The sequence below is a fragment of the Notechis scutatus genome, chromosome Z (assembly GCF_049901735.1).
Source record: "Notechis scutatus isolate UNSWTSFEM ecotype Mainland chromosome Z, rNotScu1.2, whole genome shotgun sequence".
Lineage (NCBI taxonomy): Eukaryota > Metazoa > Chordata > Lepidosauria > Squamata > Elapidae > Notechis > Notechis scutatus.
This window is the reverse complement of record NC_142025.1, coordinates 29,006,230-29,025,186: the sequence shown is the minus strand read 5'-3', so window position 1 is coordinate 29,025,186 and position 18,957 is coordinate 29,006,230. Positions and strand designations below refer to the sequence as shown.

Here is an 18,957-nt window from a genome sequence, read left to right as displayed (position 1 = left end):
CAATTCTCTATATAGGATGCCGAAGTATTATATTACTTTTTGTTGTGCCCAGCTATTGCTTTAGTTATATCATGGCATTCTGCAAATTGGCCCAGGTCTTTGCTACATACCTTTAAAATATGTTACATTCTGAGTAAAATATAAAAATTGCTATCCATTATTCCTTATGGGTAATTTTCAGATTTCAAAATGTTATGGTAACAGTAACATTTTAAAACGTATCGTATTAATATCTTATCAGTATAAAGGAGTATCTAATTTTATAATTCTCAGTTGAAGTCACACTTGCTGAACAACCTGTCAAACTCCTTTTCTCTCCTATTTACAAAAATGAATGCTGAGCAGCTTTTAATGCCTATATATTCTAATTCACTAAAATAATGCTTGTGACAATGCTGTTTCTGATATAAATAATACACACTATATTAAAGAGCCACCAGAATTACAGCTGTTACGTTCAGTCAACCAAATCTCTATTTTACAAAGTAGCTTCATATATATTCACATTGACATTTATTTTCTTGCATTGGAGTAGGAAACAGATCAGAAAATCATAATTAATTATAGTTTCCTTTATGTCGAAACTGGGAACAATGGCCAGATTCATTTATAACATCAAGCCAGAATATTTTATTCCAGAATTTATATAACAGAACACAGTGACATTGTTTAGAGTCTTCTCATTCAGCTGTAATAGGTAGCTAGACTTATTTTTTTGAAAATTGTTAATGACAATTTCAAACATTATGGGAAGCATCAAACTTCAATAACCTCTTATCCAATGGCAATTCAAATTTACAACAGTGATAAAATAAGTGGTAGTTATGATGGATCCTTGTATGTATGACTATTGTAGTATCCCCAGCATGTGATGACATTATAGTGTCCCAGGTCATGTAATTATGATTTGTGACCCTTCCTCTCTTTCCAAAAGCAAAGTCACAGGGGAAGCCAGCAGGAAGTCGTAGGTTGTGGTCACATAAAGTCCCCACTAACAGGCGTCACTTAACAATAGCAACCAGAACTGCCATCACTAAGTTTTCAACTTAAACCATTATCACTTATTAACAGAATTATAGTTCAAATTAGCATGTTAAGTGAAGACTACCTGTATTTATTTATTTATTTTGCTATTTTGGAAATGCAATGGCTCTTGAACTTTATAAAATTAAAGACAAACCTTAAAGAAGTAGTAGCCAATCAGGAAATCACAAAGATGTAAATTGTGACTGCTATTTCCAACAGATTTATGTAGATTTGAGTCATAATTCCTCCATTTCTTTTTCTTTTTGCAAATCTAATTGGCAGTTTGACTGAGTATACAACAGTTAGATGTGTGAATAAATTTGTCAAGTATTCAAGTATAAGACACAAACTGATGTACACAAAACTTGATACTATTGCTAATATTAAAAAAATACTGATGCACAACATATATTTAATAAATAATTATGACTTATTAACACACTATCCATACTTAGAATTGAATAAACAATGTAGAAATTCAAAGCAATTAATGTTGTATACCCAGGGTTGGGATTCTACCAGTTCGGACCAGTTCTATAGAACCGATTGTTACGATTCTGTACAGTTCGGAGAACCGGCAAATCGCACCACTGGCTGGCCCCTCCTCTCCTGTTGATTTCTGCTTTCTAGCTAATCTAAATTGCTGTTGTACTGCTTTGCCTTCACCCTGAAGGCTTCCCTGAGGCCCAGTCAGGGGTAGTATTCAGGGGGTTGAGGGGTGGGGGAGAAGTGGCCTGAGAGCAGAACTGAACCTTCCTTAGGATTGAAGCTTCTATTTTTCAGTGCAGATTCAGGCAGCAGATTTCAGAAAGGTAGATCTGTGAATGAATCTGTGATTTTGCAAGCAACTCAATCTGCTTTGCCTGATTTTGGGTAAAAGTTGCTCTTTTTTATATCTCTCTCTATATAAAAATCAATATTTACATAAATATTTACAATATTTACATACAAGCCATGCCCATCCAGTCATGTGACCACCAAGTCACCCTGTCAGCAAGCCACAACCACCCAGTCACATGACCACCAAGCCACACCCACAAATTAGGCCATGCCCACAGATCTCAGGAAACACTATCATATACCCAAATGGCTAGAATAGTTGCTATATTGTATATACTGTAGTTATCAAATAATGTAATTGATTTTGGATTTGGGAGAAGATACTGAAACTCAATTCAAAATAAGATGGAAAATAATCACTTTATACTATATTCTTTAAAAATATAATAGTAGGAACAATATCTTAACTTTCATTATGTGGGCATTTTATACCAGATAAAGTGTTTCTGCCATCTGTTGTCATGGTATCTTCCCCTAAAAAAATATTACTGAAGAAAAGAATTTTCCTAAAGGAGAAAATATGTCCTTACTTCTTCTTAAAATTTCTACATGGAAAAACTGATTGAAACTAAAAAGTTAACATTTATTTGTGGATAATGGATAATGGAAACAAGTACTGCAAAGTATAAATGATCCCAGTAAAAAAAACCAGTTGTTCAGCAATGAAGAGAGAATTGGGATTGGACAGCAAGAATAAATAAATAAAATAAAATAAATAAATTTAACTTTACAGAAAATATAAAATGTAAAGTCAGCATTACAGTTGCTTGAGCCTTGCTGGTTGAAGTAAATATGGAAGTTGTTTCCAACACAATACTGATTAGCCCAGAAATATAGCTACTTCACTTTCCTTGTTATTATTACATTTTGTCTTCGTTTCTGTCTCTCTGATTCATCTCAAGATGATTCTCTACCTTTGGTCAAATATCTTGACCCAATGTCAGTATTCATGTATAGTAAAAATTAGAAACAACTTAATAAGGAAGCTAATTTTTAAGAAGCCGAACGGAAAGAAGCAAATATAGTATACAAATCACAGAGATGCAGTTGGAAATACAGAAAACATAATTTGCCATGTACATTTACATATCAAAACATTATGCAAAGAAAAGTGAAATTAAATTCCAATGTTGAATGTTAAATTCCAATGTTAAATTCCAATGTTCTTTTTACTAAAAACAAAGCATTTGGACAAATATTGTGAATAGGAGGCATATTCATTTAATAAATACCTTCCTTTTTAGGAGAACTTTTGATACACAATGTTATATAACATTTTAAATTAATTGCTATTTTTAGTATGTTAAATATTTATGATTGATGAGCATTGTGTTTTGTGCTTATGTTTTGAGTTTGACATCATAGGTCTTGTTATAAAGCAAAATGTTTTAATGGTTAAATATGATATTATTGTAATGAACCCTTTAATTCCTTGGAAAATACATGGAATTCAAATCTTTTAAAATATGCAATAAATGCACAAAAATAACTGTGGCTGGAATCCTGGATTTAGGGAAATGTAAGGAAAACTAGGCATGCAATAACTCTCTGAAAGTTAAAAGAAGCTGAGGGGATCGTTATTCCTAAAATAATATTGAACTATCCCTTTAATACTAAAAGAAGAGACAGGTGTTAACAACTACAATCTGAATGGGATTTTACATTTGTGTACAATAATAAACAGAATGCTATGCAGGCATAAGAGCATATAGTGTACAAATCGTATTCCTGGTGGCACAGTGGTTAGAATGCAATATTGCAGATTAAGTCTGCTCACAATCTGGTTGATCCTGACAGACTAAAGGTTGACAGCCTTCTATCCTTCTAAAATCAGTAAAATGAGGACTCAGATTGTTGGGGGCAACATGCTGACATTGTAAATGGCTCCAAGAGTGCTGTAAAGCACTATCAGTTGGTATATAAGTCTAAATGCTATTGCTATTGTATCTGTAATGAGAATGTCTATTGAAGGTTTATTATACCTGAAAAGTTTATTTTTATCTTATATAAAATGAACAGATGTCTAGTTTTCATAGCTATAAGGCTTTTATAAAATATGAAAGTGGTAAGGAAATAAGAATGCTTTGATAGTATCTTCAGTTTTAAGCTTCTTTCTTTAAAGTTTTGCCTATAAAAATCAAGAGAAGGGAACTATACAATCTTTAGGTAAATTTCAAAAATTTTACAAGTGATTTGTCCATGGCCAATGACCACTTCAATGCTTTATAGCAGAAATTCCCAACAAGGCAAATTGCGGGTGTATGGAATTATAACTTTCTTCACTTCCCAAACTGAAGTGTTGTAGACTGGATATTAATTAGGGATATGATTTAGAATATCTGGAGGGCATCAAATTGCTTTACAGCCCAATATCTGTAACATCTTTTACAAAAATTATCTCACTACTTTGTCTTTACAGTTTAAACTTAGCTTTATATATTGCTCTTATAGCTTAAGAATATCCACATTTTTATTAGTGTATTGTATTGTATCGTATTATATTGTATTGTACTGTATTTCATTGCATTACATTACATTGTATTGTATTAAAACAGATCTTGCCTTAGTATGATCTCCAATTCTAGATAACATTGTGACAAATAGTTTTCATAGTTAATTTTTTTTTTAAATTGTTTACAATATTGCTTTCCAAAAGAGTGGACAATAATTATTGAGCCTGTGAAGTCTCTTAAGCCCTTTATAATGAGGGTTTATAACCAAGAGCTTCTATAAATTTGGGATACATAGGCACAATATTAAGAAGCAGTAAAACTTCAAGCCTTCTAGATGAAATATCAATTTAGTAAAATTGTGCAATATACTTGATCACATCTATATTTTTTATGTATGGCTTTTAAAACATTAAATTAGTATTATTTATTTACCACACCATATCTTTTCAACCATTTATTTCTTAAAATTAGCACTGGTTTCCAATTAAAATAGACAGTTGCAGCATTAACATTCCCAATATTTGGGTAAAGATTCCAACCATTACTGGTTTAAAAAAAATGATAACTGTAGCTTGATAACCAGCCCTAACATTTAATAATAGTCAAGATACAAAAAATCCTCCAGATCAGCAGAACTATAGCATTTTCAAATTATCAAATAGAATATGGGACATATGAATTAAACATAATAGCAATTAATGCATTCAGATTTAATAACTTATAGGAATAGCACACATGCATGTTTGCACCCATATTCACACAAACACTGTACTAACCTTCTAGAATTAATGCCTCAAAGATTTTGTGTTTTTTCCTGTCATAATCAATGACATCTTTAGAACATGTTGCATATACATGCCCTTATTTTGTAAGCTATCAAACTCTACATAAACCACAAATGTTACTATCTAAAATATAAATAAGTTTATGCAAAGTACTACAATATAATTCTAAGCCAGGATTCAATATAATCATATTTAAATTATTTTGTCAATTCTAGATTGTTTGATGTTCGAACTGTTTAAACTGTCAGTTTAAATGTTTAAACTGTCAAAACCTTTAAAAAATAATCACATAGTATTTATTTTAGGAAGGACATTGTCTTCTTGAAGTCAGATTCAGAAAGAATCACATTATACAGTTAATATAAAACTTTTATAGTAACTATTTAAATTCATCCACTAGTAGACAAAGGTGCAATTATCTAGGGAAAAAGTGGATGGTTTCTATCTATTCCAGGAAGAAGCAAACAACAGAAGTTTATAGTGCCTGAATATTTCCAAACAGCAAAGGGATCCATAGAGTTATCAATCTCTTACCCATTTGGAAGCATGGCTTTCATGGGACTATAACTCAGATGTCGTTCAGTGTCATGGATTACTGTGGATTTAATATAAATTTCTACACTGTTCTCCTGTTTCATTTGAAGAATTTCTGATTCACCCCAGTATGTTCCTCCTCTTCTGAAAATGTATTTAATAGCTGTTAAAAATATCATAATTTCAACCATATTAAGTTTGTATTGTGGATGAAGATACTTGGTTCTTTTTCTATTCCAACAATATAATAAACAGAGAAAAAAACTATCCTTGGAATAGGGTAAACCATAAAAGGACTAAAATGCAAGCATACATAAGATTTATATAGACATTATACAGTTTGTTATTCAGCTTTGTTCGGGTATTTTCCCACGTCATTATAGTTGTGCTTTTAAAGTTGTAGCAATGTTTTGGCAGAATCTCATTTGCCATCATCAGGCTTCTGTATTATGTTCGTCTGTGAGTCAGACTTTTACAGTTGTTTCAGTTTTAATTATAGAGTTTACATATACATATATTCATACATATATACTTGTATGATACACATATAAACATTATCTAAATAAATGCATTCTTTGGAATGCATTATACACATGTGTATAATGTGTGTGTGCGTGTGTGTATATATATACATACATACTTATATATGTCATGTGTGTATACATATAACATATACACCATATGTATGTATGCATGTATATATATGTGTGTATATACATATACACACACACATACATACATACAAGTCATATGTGTACATATGTAGGGGTTTGATATGTTTAAAGGTCCAAAAAGGTATAGAGAAATGTAAACATTAACTCTTCCAAAAAAGGTATAGAATTGATCCTATCATAATTAGCCCAGTTGAGCACTGAAGTCCTTTGAAAAATTTACCTGATTTATTACAAGACATTTTTAAAAAACCACTAAGAAAAATTGGCCTCTTAAATTAATTAATTAATTGATTTTATTATCACATATGTTTTAGTAGATCATGCTCATTTCATCAGCTGTATGGTGTATTTTCATTTATATTATTAATCATTGAATGCTATAGGAAATTAAAATTCTTTTGGGAAGGGAATTTATTAGAACATGGAAAAGTATAAACAGTGCATTTTTATTTCTTTTATTTTGTTTAGGGATTATTTGGTATTGCATGGCTTAAGTTGTCAATGCTATTTAATGATTTTAAGTTAAAAGTTTTTAAAAGAGAGGGACAAAATGAATTTTATAGCAAAGATTGGTTAATAAATAGTATTTGGCAATATGGCCATTATACTAATACATGCACATCTAAAATAACTTATTTTCAAAATCTTTTAATTAAAAAATGAAGTATTGGCCAAGTGTGATTAGACACATAAAGAATATGTCTTGGATTGCAAAAGCTCTTGGTGTACATGCAAAGTAACAGAGTAATAATAATTATAATGATATCAATAAGACGGGTAGTAAAGATGGGAAGGATAATGATAATACTACAGCCATACAACATGGGTAACATTAAGACACAACTGTATTAGCTATTCAGCAGTGATGGCACAAGGGAAAAAACTGTGTGTGGTTGTTTTGGCATGCAATGTCCTATGGCAGCATCCATATATATATATATATATATATATATGTATATGTATATCTGTCTATATATGTATATCTGTGTATATATGTATATATATATGTGTGTGTGTGTGTGTGTAGGGTATTCAGCTTTGTTCGGGTATTTTCCCACGTCATTATAGTTGTGCTTTTAAAGTTGTAGCAACGTTTCGGCAGAATCTCATCTGCCATCATCAGGCTTCTGTACTGTGTTCGTCTGTGTTCTGATGTGAGAAAATACCCGAACAAAGCTGAATACCATACATGTAAGTACCCGCGAAAACTTAAGAACACACACACACACACACACACACACATATATATATATATATATGTGTGTGTGTGTGTGTGTGTGTGTGTGTGTGTATGAATTTTGGAGAAAATTTAAATAAAAAAGGGTATGCTAAGGCTAAGCTGTAAATAGAGCATGTACTACAGTATATAAAGCAAAAAGAAAAAGTTTTTATTAAGAGATATAAGATCTATATACAAAAGTAGTAAATTTTGAAAAAAATAGGGCTGGGCAAAACATTCAAAACAAACTGCTTTGCAAAGCATGTTAGTAAAAGTCAAGCATTTCTCCTATGCAGAGACAATAAATCTACTGAACTTTCACTTAAGTTTTCCAAGAATGAGTCGCTCACTCTTCAAGATTAGGTGTTTCACTTGTGCCAATATGCTTCTTAAAATTCCTCTTTGAAACACTTTGCACTATTTCAATAATACATACATCTTCAAATGAGAATAATAATGAATTGTGCTGGGATTTTTTTAATTGTACACTGGAAAATTAAATGAAAACAAAATAAATAATATAGATGCATGGCTCTAAAACAAAACAGATTTTCACTGACCTAAGCACCAGTGCTAACAAATACAGAAAGTGTTTTAAGATTATTTGTAGTACTGCATTGCATTTGATAAAGACATTTACAGTTATCTATAAATTGTTCCACTGCCATTGCTATCTTGTTATTCTAATAATGTCCAGTTGCCTTTTAGTGTTTGCATAATCAAATTCTGAGGTTAGTATTTTCATCATGGTTCAAGGATACAAAAAAAGAGGTAATTAAATCAAAGGGTGTTCCATTGCTGCCTAAATCTAATCCAAGTGAAAGCCAAATTGCTGTTTGTTCAGAAAAGCAACCTGCTAGCTCTAGTTGTAATTTGGGATGTGCTGGCATGTCCCCTGAAGGAAGAGGTCCATGACTAGGATGATCTTCCTGGACTCCTGCTAAATAGTAGGTGGTGATTATGGTCTTACTCTGAATAGTATACTAGTTAAAGCTCTAATTGGAATAAAAAGTTTTGAAAACAGTGACTCGTGAACTTATCGGTACACAACTAGTTTACTATAACACACTCTCAATACCACCTTTGAAGTTCATTTAGAAATTGCAACTAGCACAAAGTGCAACAGCCTATATATTGGTAGGTTAGAGCTGCCATAACCATGTAATACCTTTACTATGGATTTTTAATTGGTTTCCCATTGATTCTGAGTGCAATTCAGTTTCAGTATTCATCTAACAAAGGACTTAGATGGTTTCCTAATATTCTAAGAATCAAATCATTTGCTTCAGTTTCCCATAGTTTGTTAATAATCTCTTATTACCAAGAAGGGGGGGAAGCTTTGAATATATTGGTTATTGTTTGTTTTCATTTTGTTTTGTTTTGCTGTAGTTCTCTATTATTGAACAACTTTCCATAGAAGGCAAATTAGTATGTTCTCTAATGGTCTTCTGGAAGCTAGTAAAAAAAGACTTTAGGAGATCATTTAGGAGAATTATTAATTTGTATTATTAGTATTTTGCTGTTTTTATTTTATTTTTATAAACAAGCCAATGTAGATTGTGACAATTTATAAATGAAAGAAAATACTAACTAAATGAAATGGAGCATTTAATACTGCTACTACAACACTGGACAACAAAGATTTTGCTTCCTGAACGTTTTGGGGTGTAAACCCTAATAGATTTTTTGTTCTTAAGCATGAAAATAACCTATAACTTAACCTATCACATACCATATCTTCTGTTTTTACACAATGGCATTATACGCTCTTCAGTACATGCTGACTAGGCTGTACATATGGAAGAAAAAATACAAAAACATGGATCTGTAGTTGAAGCTTATCCAGTACACCAAGAATACCTGGAATATCTGTGGAGATTTAAAGCAGCAAATCTGCTGCTTGGAATTCAGCTTGGATATACCAACTATTGTTGTTACATATGTGAATGAGAAAGTGCAAAAGGGTTACATTACTTTAAAAAGAAATGGTCACTATAAAAGAATTTGGTTCTAGGATAGGAAAAAAACATAGCACACGAACCATTTGTTGACCTACAAAAGATATTTTGCCTTCTCTTCACATAAAATTAGGACTAATGAAAAATGTTGTCAAAGCGATGATCAAGGTGAAGGTTTTTGTTGCTAGAGATAAGATATTTTTAAGAATAACTGATGCATTATTGTTTGTCCACAGATCAGATACGTCAATGACAAAGGGTTTGAAGATCTGTTAAAGGGGCTAGAGAAAATCATCTGGAAAGCATTCAAGAATGTCATTGAGAATTTTCTTGGCAACTACAGAGCACCAAACTACATCCAGCTGGTTGACAAATGTCTTACAGCATACAAGATCATGAAGTGCAGCATGTCATCAGATTCATTTTCTGCATTTACACTTGGACTTCCAGTCAGTGACAAGCATGCTGAAAAGTTTCACCAAGACAATGGAAAACTGTTAACAGGGCAATTAAAATCCATCAAGGTAAATTGACACTGAGTACAAACAAAAAACAGCAGCAAAACACTTTTAGCCTTGTTTAACTCATGTAGTGTATCTGGAACATTATGCAATTAAATACCTTATAGTAATTAAAAGTTAGTTTTATATTTTTCAAGATTATTGTGATACAATCATTCTGAAATTATATTTATCTTCAGTTTGAAAGAGACTTATCATAATCACCAGAAGTTTTTCAGGAAGCAAAACTTTTGAAAAAAGTGTTGTCTAATAAATTATTCCAAGAACTTAATCTCATTTCATCTAATAAGTAGGCAACAGGTTGAAAAATTTTGTTCTATGCATGGCATAGAATGAGATTAAATTCTTGATCCTATATGAAACATTGATTGAAAATGATAAAATGATTGTACACGTGAACCACTGTAGCTAGTAACCTTCCACAAAACTTGTGCATAAAGTGAAATTTGTTGGAATCTTTAAACTGGACTGAAGGAACAACATTTAAATAGATTAAATTAGAGGCTTTCTTTTGATTTTCAAGAATCAAAATTAGGATGGCGCTTCCTATTTTGATGATTGAGAATCAGGGTCATTAATTGAGTATCCAACCCAATCCAAGTCATTCCTCAGTAAGATACAGCCTGTCTCCAATTACCCCCAGCTACCCATCTTCTTTTGCATCTCTGCTTGTTGAGTGACCCAGAATCTGTGAGTGGCAAAAAGCTTTGGGGCTGGTTGCCATGCATTACGAAGCTGGAAGTTGCTTTAGCCTAGTCCTAGTTGCTTTCACCATCTTACACTCTGAAACCCCTACCTGCCTTGCACTCTGCCACTCTAGTTCACCTTTATTACTTTTACTTGCTTTTGTGCTATTAAAAAAAAGGCAAAACCATCCCTTGGACCACAGTGTGTCAAAACAGTGTTCTACAAAAAGCTCCTAAGTAGGTCTGGGGCTGGCTTCCTGCTGTAAAATAAAAACATTAATTTTAGCTCCTCTCCACCCCTTTTTAATAGTATGAAGCCAGTGCCAGATTGCCCCAGCAACTAGGCTGAGAATCTCTCATCTTAAGCCTGAGGAGAAGGAGGGTGAAGATGGTTAGGTACAGTGAAGAATGGAAAGAGCCCAAAAGATGGGGAGATATAGGAGTGTGGGAGAAATTGTAGTGTCCGTGGAGTTTTAAGTGCAGGCAGGCTGCTAATCATATGACCATGAAAGCATTTTTACAGCACTAATTTTGGACATGGATCATTTTACTTCAGGACTGTCATAATGTTGAACAATCGTGGATCAAATGGTCCTAAGTCAAGGACTACCTGCACTGTGCAAATTTTCCTACTACTTGACAGTTTTTATACTTAGCATTTAGTATCCCTTTGTAACCCAGTGGTTCACTTATGGTCAAAGATCAAACTAAACCAAACTTATTTGGAAACAATATACTCTTATGAATACTTGTGCAAAATCCAAATTAGAAAGCAACTCTATTTTTTCCCATGTAGTCTGAAAACTATTCCAGAGAATTAAAGAACCAATCCAATGTTAAAATAAATTGAATCAAAAATTGAACATATATTGCTTTGAGCATTTTAGTTTGCTTTGGTTTCTGTGAGATAGTTTTGAAACATATCAGATTAATAAAATATTCTCTAAAATTGAATATATAGTTCACAAAAATACATATATTTTCTTTTTATAAATAGTTGAACTTAGCAGATCAACTGACCCATTACTTTTGCATTAAACATTCAACTGCCATTGATATATTGTTTGCATCACATACAAGAAACAGCCTTAATTCACAAAGGAGTGGTAACATAGAATTGTGCATTAACAGTCAAATTAACTGCTTTATGATATGATGCAACTATTGTGAATGTGAAAACATATAAAAATGTTTGTTGTTGCTGTTGCTGCTTGTTTTCCCCTTTTCACAGACTCAAAGTGAGTATTAAAATTTTGTAGTATTATTTGTAGTATTAAAATTAAAAAGAATTATAGCATATAACAATTTTAAATATAAAAGTATTGCACATTATGTGTATGATCTTATATTTCTGACTGTTCTATTCTTTAAGCAGGTAACATATATTACTCTAAAAAGAGAAAAATTTTCTGATGAAATAAAATTTTCTCAATAAAGAAATGTAAAAAATCAGGCCCTAGACCATTTTGACAATGGAACAAGCTACTTGTTTCATCCTTCAGGCAAGTGCTCTTTTATAGTCTGATAAATGAAGAATCCTATAAAGAAAATATGGATATAAAGAAAACATTATCTTAGCTGTTTTCCCACGTCTATGATTTATACATATAACATAACTTTATACAGCACTTTTCCACTAAACATTAAATAATTTATTAATTAAAGCTGATTCCAAGTTGTTACAAGTTTGTGTGGCATTATAAATATTATGTTATGTGATAGTTAATGTTGATCAACATGCTATAAATGTTGTGCAGGTGGACTGTTTATAGTTCAAGGTGATGGCAAATATATCAAATGTAAGGAAATTAGAGAAAAAAAGAGGCAATCAAAGCAAGAAACATTATAAGGAATCTGTCCTGAATTTATTTTATTTATTTAAATTTGTTTATTTATTCATTTTGGCAAGGTAGAAAGTTTGCAAGATACCATCAATGGAATCACTACTTTACAACTCTTGTTTTTGTAATCTCCCTCTGCACCCAAATCCATACCATCTCACAAAAAATATTGCCAGGCATAAGAACAATGGTACTTCTTTTCTTTGTCCATATCAGTGATTCTCTCTCCCTTTCTGCATTTGTATAAAATCAAAGTGAAATATGTATATTTTAAGTCAAGTAAAATCGGTCTCAATTAAAAAAAACAAACACCAATTTATTACAATCTCTAAAATGGGCTTTTAAAAAATCAAAACAAATGGAAAGTAGAGGCCAGACAGTAGTAAAAATATAGAATGGAATGGCATCAGTGAGAAGATATAGTATAGAAAATACTATTCCTGACATCAATCTTATAGATGTGGAATCAAGTGATCCTTGAGATAAACTAGGCCCAAATTATCTGGGACTTAAAATAAAATTCAGTACTTCAAAATGGCATAAAATTAAGTGCAGCTAATATAGATGAATAGATTCAGCTATTAAAACCCAAACATTTATTTTGGATGGAGTGTTTGCAGTCTTTTGAAAGTCCGTTTCACATATAACTTAGTGCTTTAAGTGGAAGTTTCCAGAAGTATCTAGGCTATCTCTAAAATAGTTCACTATTGTACACTGTCCAGAGAAGGGAGATGTGTGGCTATATAAATTTGATGGATAAATATTAATCAAACCTGATAAAAAGATATTTTTAACAATTGATAGCATTCCTAGTGACATCATAGCATCAAGTGATTAATATCCAGTCAATATAATTATTTATAGGAAATACATTCCCCACTCAACTAGAGAGAAAATCTCTCACTGATCATACTTTCATCCTGACTGAATTGATTCTAAATTTGCAAATATCTAACCCATTACAAAATGCGTAGAGGGCTCATTTAGAACATATACTGAGCTCCTCATCCAGATCTGTTCTGGATGTTCTCCTCATCCAGATCTGTTCCCTGCATTTGAATTAAACTTCACTCCAATAATCAGATTGATTCAAATAATATATTTTACCAGCTTTAAGGAGTTAGCAGTATAGTCCAACACTTCTATATGACTTTTAATGAGAATAAGTCAGTTAAAAATGATGAAAAACACAATTTATTCTTGCTTGAAAGTGGTTTCTCATACTGTTACAACTTCATTCACTTCCATAAGATTTTTCTCCAACTTGGCATTCAGGAGATAATTTAATATTAAACTGGGAAAATCTATTTTGTAGGAATAATGGCTTTTAAGCTTGATTACTTTTCCTCTGCGATAATGTACATATTGTCTATCTTAGTATACTAATATATGGAATTTAGTCCTAGAAATTAAAATATTCATATTTTAATAAATAAATAATGTACAATAGAGGAAACTTAGTTCTACCTCTAGTTCTTAGACAAACTTTAAATCTATAGTGAAATGAATACTAAACATATATTAATGGCTAAACTTTTTTTTCTCCTTCTGCAATGTTATTTTCTCCCATTTTCTCCCTTTTATTTTGTTCCTACAGGACTATTCTAATGGTAGAATATTCTTATCAGAAGCTTGGTCATTTGCAGAAGGCTTTCAAAATTAGACTAAAGACTACTAAAATAACAAAATGCATGAAGGTGTCTACTCAAAAGCTCAAAAGACTGGAGATATGATCCTGCAATGCTTAAGTAAAGGTCAGTGTATGATAACTCTGCACTTTAAATCCAATTTCCAAAAACACAAAATAATCCTTTAAATAAGTAGCTATTTGCTGCTTATTTATTCTGCAAATACCTAACCATCTTTAGGTCCCAAACCTGTCAGGGTACGTAATAAATGCTGTATAGACACATTAGAATTTTTCCATGTTGTAGGTTGCTCTAGACATAGTGGCAAGAAATAATCTTCTACACTTAATATGTACTGCAACCATAAAAAGTATGTTTATATATTTCTTAAAATCCACAAGGAAGAAAAGAAACTTTGATTATAAACCTTATAAACAAAAAGTAGAATGCAATTTTCATTACATTAATGGTGAAAAAGTGCTAAACACAACACAAAATATGTAAAAAGACAGCCCAGTACATAGAGTATATACAAAGATGATATTGATATAAGCAAAATCATTCATCAGTGATTCTTTATTAATAAATTCCTTAGGACTGTTATTATAAAAGTTTATATAAAGCTAAATCTTTGACTCAAAATCTCAGAGTCCATATAAATCTATGTTTCTTAGTTTTTGGTATGTTGAAAATGGAAAATTAGTAGGCAATGGCATATCTTCTCAATAACTTTAAATAATATGGTTTTATATCCATCTCACACAGAGGATTATCTTTCTCTGTCCATCATATTTGTTCATAAAATTATACAAGAAGACAACATTGAAACATTGTTAACGTTGTTACAATTCTATACTTAATTAAACTGAAACAAGTGATACAAGTATGCAAAATGGAATACTATTCTTTCCCAGTGACACTAGCCCAAAGATACTTGGCATGTAAAAATTGTCACCTAGTTTTCTGGGGAAAAAGAAGAGTATGACTGCTTGATTACTATACTCTTCCAGAATTGCGAGGAAGCAGGGGGCATACAAATTGAATAAATTAATAAAATACCTAAGTCCAATGAAATTAATATTCTCTTTTTACATTAATGCTGTTTAGCAGAGTGCAAGGTGATATACAGGTGCAAGGTGAAATCCAGAAAACAATCTATGTGGGGCAAAAGGCAAATCACTGAAACTTTTTAAAAATTTTAAAATTTTCTGCACATAATTATGATGCCTATAAATATTCAAATGCCCATTTAGAGAAAAAATATCCTTGTGTTTTATCATGGTTAAGACCAAATTATTTGGCATAAAATTTGGCTTAAAATATCAAAGGTTGAGAAGTACCGGCTTAGTAGATTTTCAGATTACCATTTAATGTAATGAAACTGATATAAAGGAGATAGGTCTTTTCATTTCTCATTGCATCACATCTATCTCTCTGGACAAGCTGCAACTAGAATGCAATATGTGCCAAAAGTGTTTTCTTTCAAAATATGTTTTCTGGAAATTAACTTGCTTATTTATTACATAGTCTACAAAAACCTATTTACAAATAAACTACTGAATAAAGTGGAACTTATTTCCAAGTAAACATGCATATCAAATATGCGTAGCATCAGACTATCAACCTGCACTGTCTTTAAAATCAGCACTAAAGGGACTATCCATGCATATTAGCTATATTTATTTCTGATACTTGTATCACAATCTTTCATTAGAAACCATTGAATTACCAGGCTATTTCCATTTACACAGAGAACTGGATAAGACCTTATCAAATGTAAAGAATATAATTCCATGGCCCCAAATGAATGTTCTTGTACAATAAAAATTGCAAGCATCATTTTTATTTCTATCTCCTAAAAGTAATAGTGATTGATTCTTACATAGTAACCACAACTATACTCAGGTCAAAGTCTCTTGTAGGCATATGAGTTTTCTAAATACAAATGTTCTATTTACATAAACATTCCAAAGAAAACAGGGAATATATCCTACTTCTTTGATTCCTGAAGTTTCAACATTTGTTTGGATCAAAATAATCAATTTATTTCAATAACATTTATTAAGAAATGTGCATTTGAAGTTGGTTTGTTAAACATAAAAATTAAGTAATTATTCAAACGTAATTAAACTACTTTATAGAAGCTGAACAATCATTAGTGTCAGAATCAAGAGAAAAAGATCAAGCTGTAAATCAGGAAGTTCCAAGTGCAAATCTGTCTCCAAAATGAATTAGGTGTCCCTTAGTCTCAAGCTACAACATAAGAATAAAAACATTGTCTTATTTTACAGATTTGTAAAAGGGTTTACTGAAATAAAATATATTAATTCTTTTGTTAATTTTAAACTAATATCGCACACATGCTTTTTATATGAGAATATTTCCGGATCAGTAAGTTTGATTTAACATATAAACTAATTATGCTTTTCTATCTTTAAAGTCAAAATATTTTTGCTTTTTATTGTGAATGATACTACCAGTTGCATGGGAATTCATATTGCTCTGAAATTTAATCTGACAACTTTGTGGTGTGATTCATGATGGTATAACCATTTGAAATTTTTTATCTGCATGGTATATCTTTAAAAAAACATGGGAAAGATTGATTGTACTGACAACTGGTCAACTGAATGAGAAATCAAATGGCTTGGAAGTAGAAACTACAGAAGTTATTTTTGGAGAATTGTTTATGGTTATGGAAATCAGAATGAATTAATGAAGGGAACTATATTGTACATCCTGATAATGATCAAGAATATATTTCCTTCAACTAAAATTAAAGTAGGGGGAACGTTAAACCTAAAAATCCACCAAAATATTTTTTTATTGAAAATATTTATCCACATAAAATAATACTGTAATTAAATTGAAATTATAATTTATTGCATGATCTTTTTCTATCTTAATATCTAATATAAGTGCATTTTAATTTGCACATTTCTCATATAAACCTCAACAGTGGGAATGAATTCAGAATTTTTTTTAGCAATGTACTTGAATCATTTTCATCCATTATGCAAAAGTTGTATTATATAGCTCGATTTGTTAAATTAATTTCTATTGTATTGTAACTCTTTATTTTTATAACATTTCAAAATTAACCTACTTTTTATGTAACATAAAAATTAAACCTGGGAATGGTTTTATGATCTCCATTAACTATTATAATAAGCATGTTTCTCTGTCAAAAAATTTCAAAGCAGTTTTGATATTAAAATTGAATAAATATTCAACTTTTTCACAGGCTACACTATCTTAAATGGTTGATTGATGCTTAAAATATAGTACATCAATGTAAAAATATGAATTCTTGCCTTTTTTTCAAAAATTCTAGTGGCAACTGTATGCAGAAATCTCAGTTCAACACTGCCTATTTACTGAATGTTATGCTAAGTACCTGTGAAAGGGGACACTCCTTGGCCAATGAACTCTGGTTCATATCCTTCAGTAAATCCTTCAGAGCATTTCTTACTGTTGTGTGAGACCATTGTTCAGGAGGCAAGTCTTCTAGTTTAGGGCAACTATTTGAGACATTGATTAGAAAAAGGATTATTACAGGATTGCATTCTGCTGCAGAACATTCCTTTAAGACAGACAGATTTCATTTTGTGCATCAAGCAGATGCATCTGGAGATTGCTCTCAGTCTCCTGATTGTTCCGATTAGTTAATTACTTTATACAACACATCTGCTGTATTGATGCATGAATTATACATCAGCTGCATGTGGCGACTATTTTTCCATGTTACTTCTACCTTCCTGCTCTGATGCGCTTGGTAAAACAATTTAAGGTGTAATGCCTTTTCACGACTGATCATGAAAAGAATTAATATATTAGCTTCCCCCCTCTTTTAGTTACAGTGAAATTTTAAAGCCTTGACTGCAACAATAAGAGTGAACAAGTCATTCTTTTTTCAAAATGCACACAGATGGTGCTGTTCATGATATGCAAAAATATTTTTCTCTTAAACTTTATGTAAAATGCCTTCTTGCAATGCATCATTTAATTGACTAAAATGCTATATATTTTTAATGTGATCCCAGGAAAAAAAAGCTATGAAAGAGAACTATCTAAATATAAAATTTCTCACCATATTGTGGGCTGGTTTATTACCCCCACATTGCAGTAACAAAAGAAAGTAGGTAATAGTTACAGATTTTTTGCTGATTTAAGCAGATTTGGAGTAGTCACAATATATCAGATTCTGATTCTTACTCAGATTTCTGCTGTATGTGACATACCTGTGCAATTGGATTTTCAATGTGACTACGTGATAAACATCCTGCAGCATGTCAGCTACAGTGGCATCAGGAGCATCTGTCACATAGGATAGAGGAACTGGGTTCCATTTCCCAACCTGGATCAATCCTGCATCAAACAGAACGATTCCAGGAAAACTATGTCAACAATGTTAAGAAATTAGATAAAAGAATATATGTTTGTAAAATTACTTGTAAATAACTTCCATCTTTAAAAAAAAAACTTAAAATCAATTCATCATCTATTTTTTTTCTACTTTTGCAGCAAGAATTGATAAACTGATACAGAAATCTATAAAAACCACAAACAGAATTCTATGCCTTCTTACTCTTTTGCACACTGAAGATATGCAAATTTCACAGTAAAGAACAGAGAGGTTTAATGCTAGAATAAAGTTAATTTTAACTGCTGATCTATTAAAAATGCTTTATATTTATATATAGTTAATGTTGCCTCTGTCATTGAAACTAATTGAAAAGTGCTATCTTACCTCAACATTTCCTATGAATAAAATAATAGCTATAAAAAGGAA

The 18,957-nt window shown here is 31.3% G+C and overlaps 1 protein-coding gene across 9 annotated transcripts in view; it reads right to left on the bottom strand.

The window, feature by feature from the left end:
- SATB1 (SATB homeobox 1) overlaps positions 1–18,957 on the bottom strand; it is a 107,479-nt gene that overhangs the window by 59,853 nt on the left and 28,669 nt on the right. For all 9 annotated transcript variants that reach the window (XM_087946387.1, XM_087946389.1, XM_026673565.2 and 6 more), the window contains 2 exons: positions 18,407–18,533; positions 17,563–17,686 (listed from right to left, as the gene is read on the bottom strand). In XM_087946387.1, the coding sequence (XP_087802513.1) occupies positions 17,563–17,686; positions 18,407–18,533 (251 nt within the window). The remainder of the gene's footprint in view (positions 1–17,562; positions 17,687–18,406; positions 18,534–18,957) is intronic.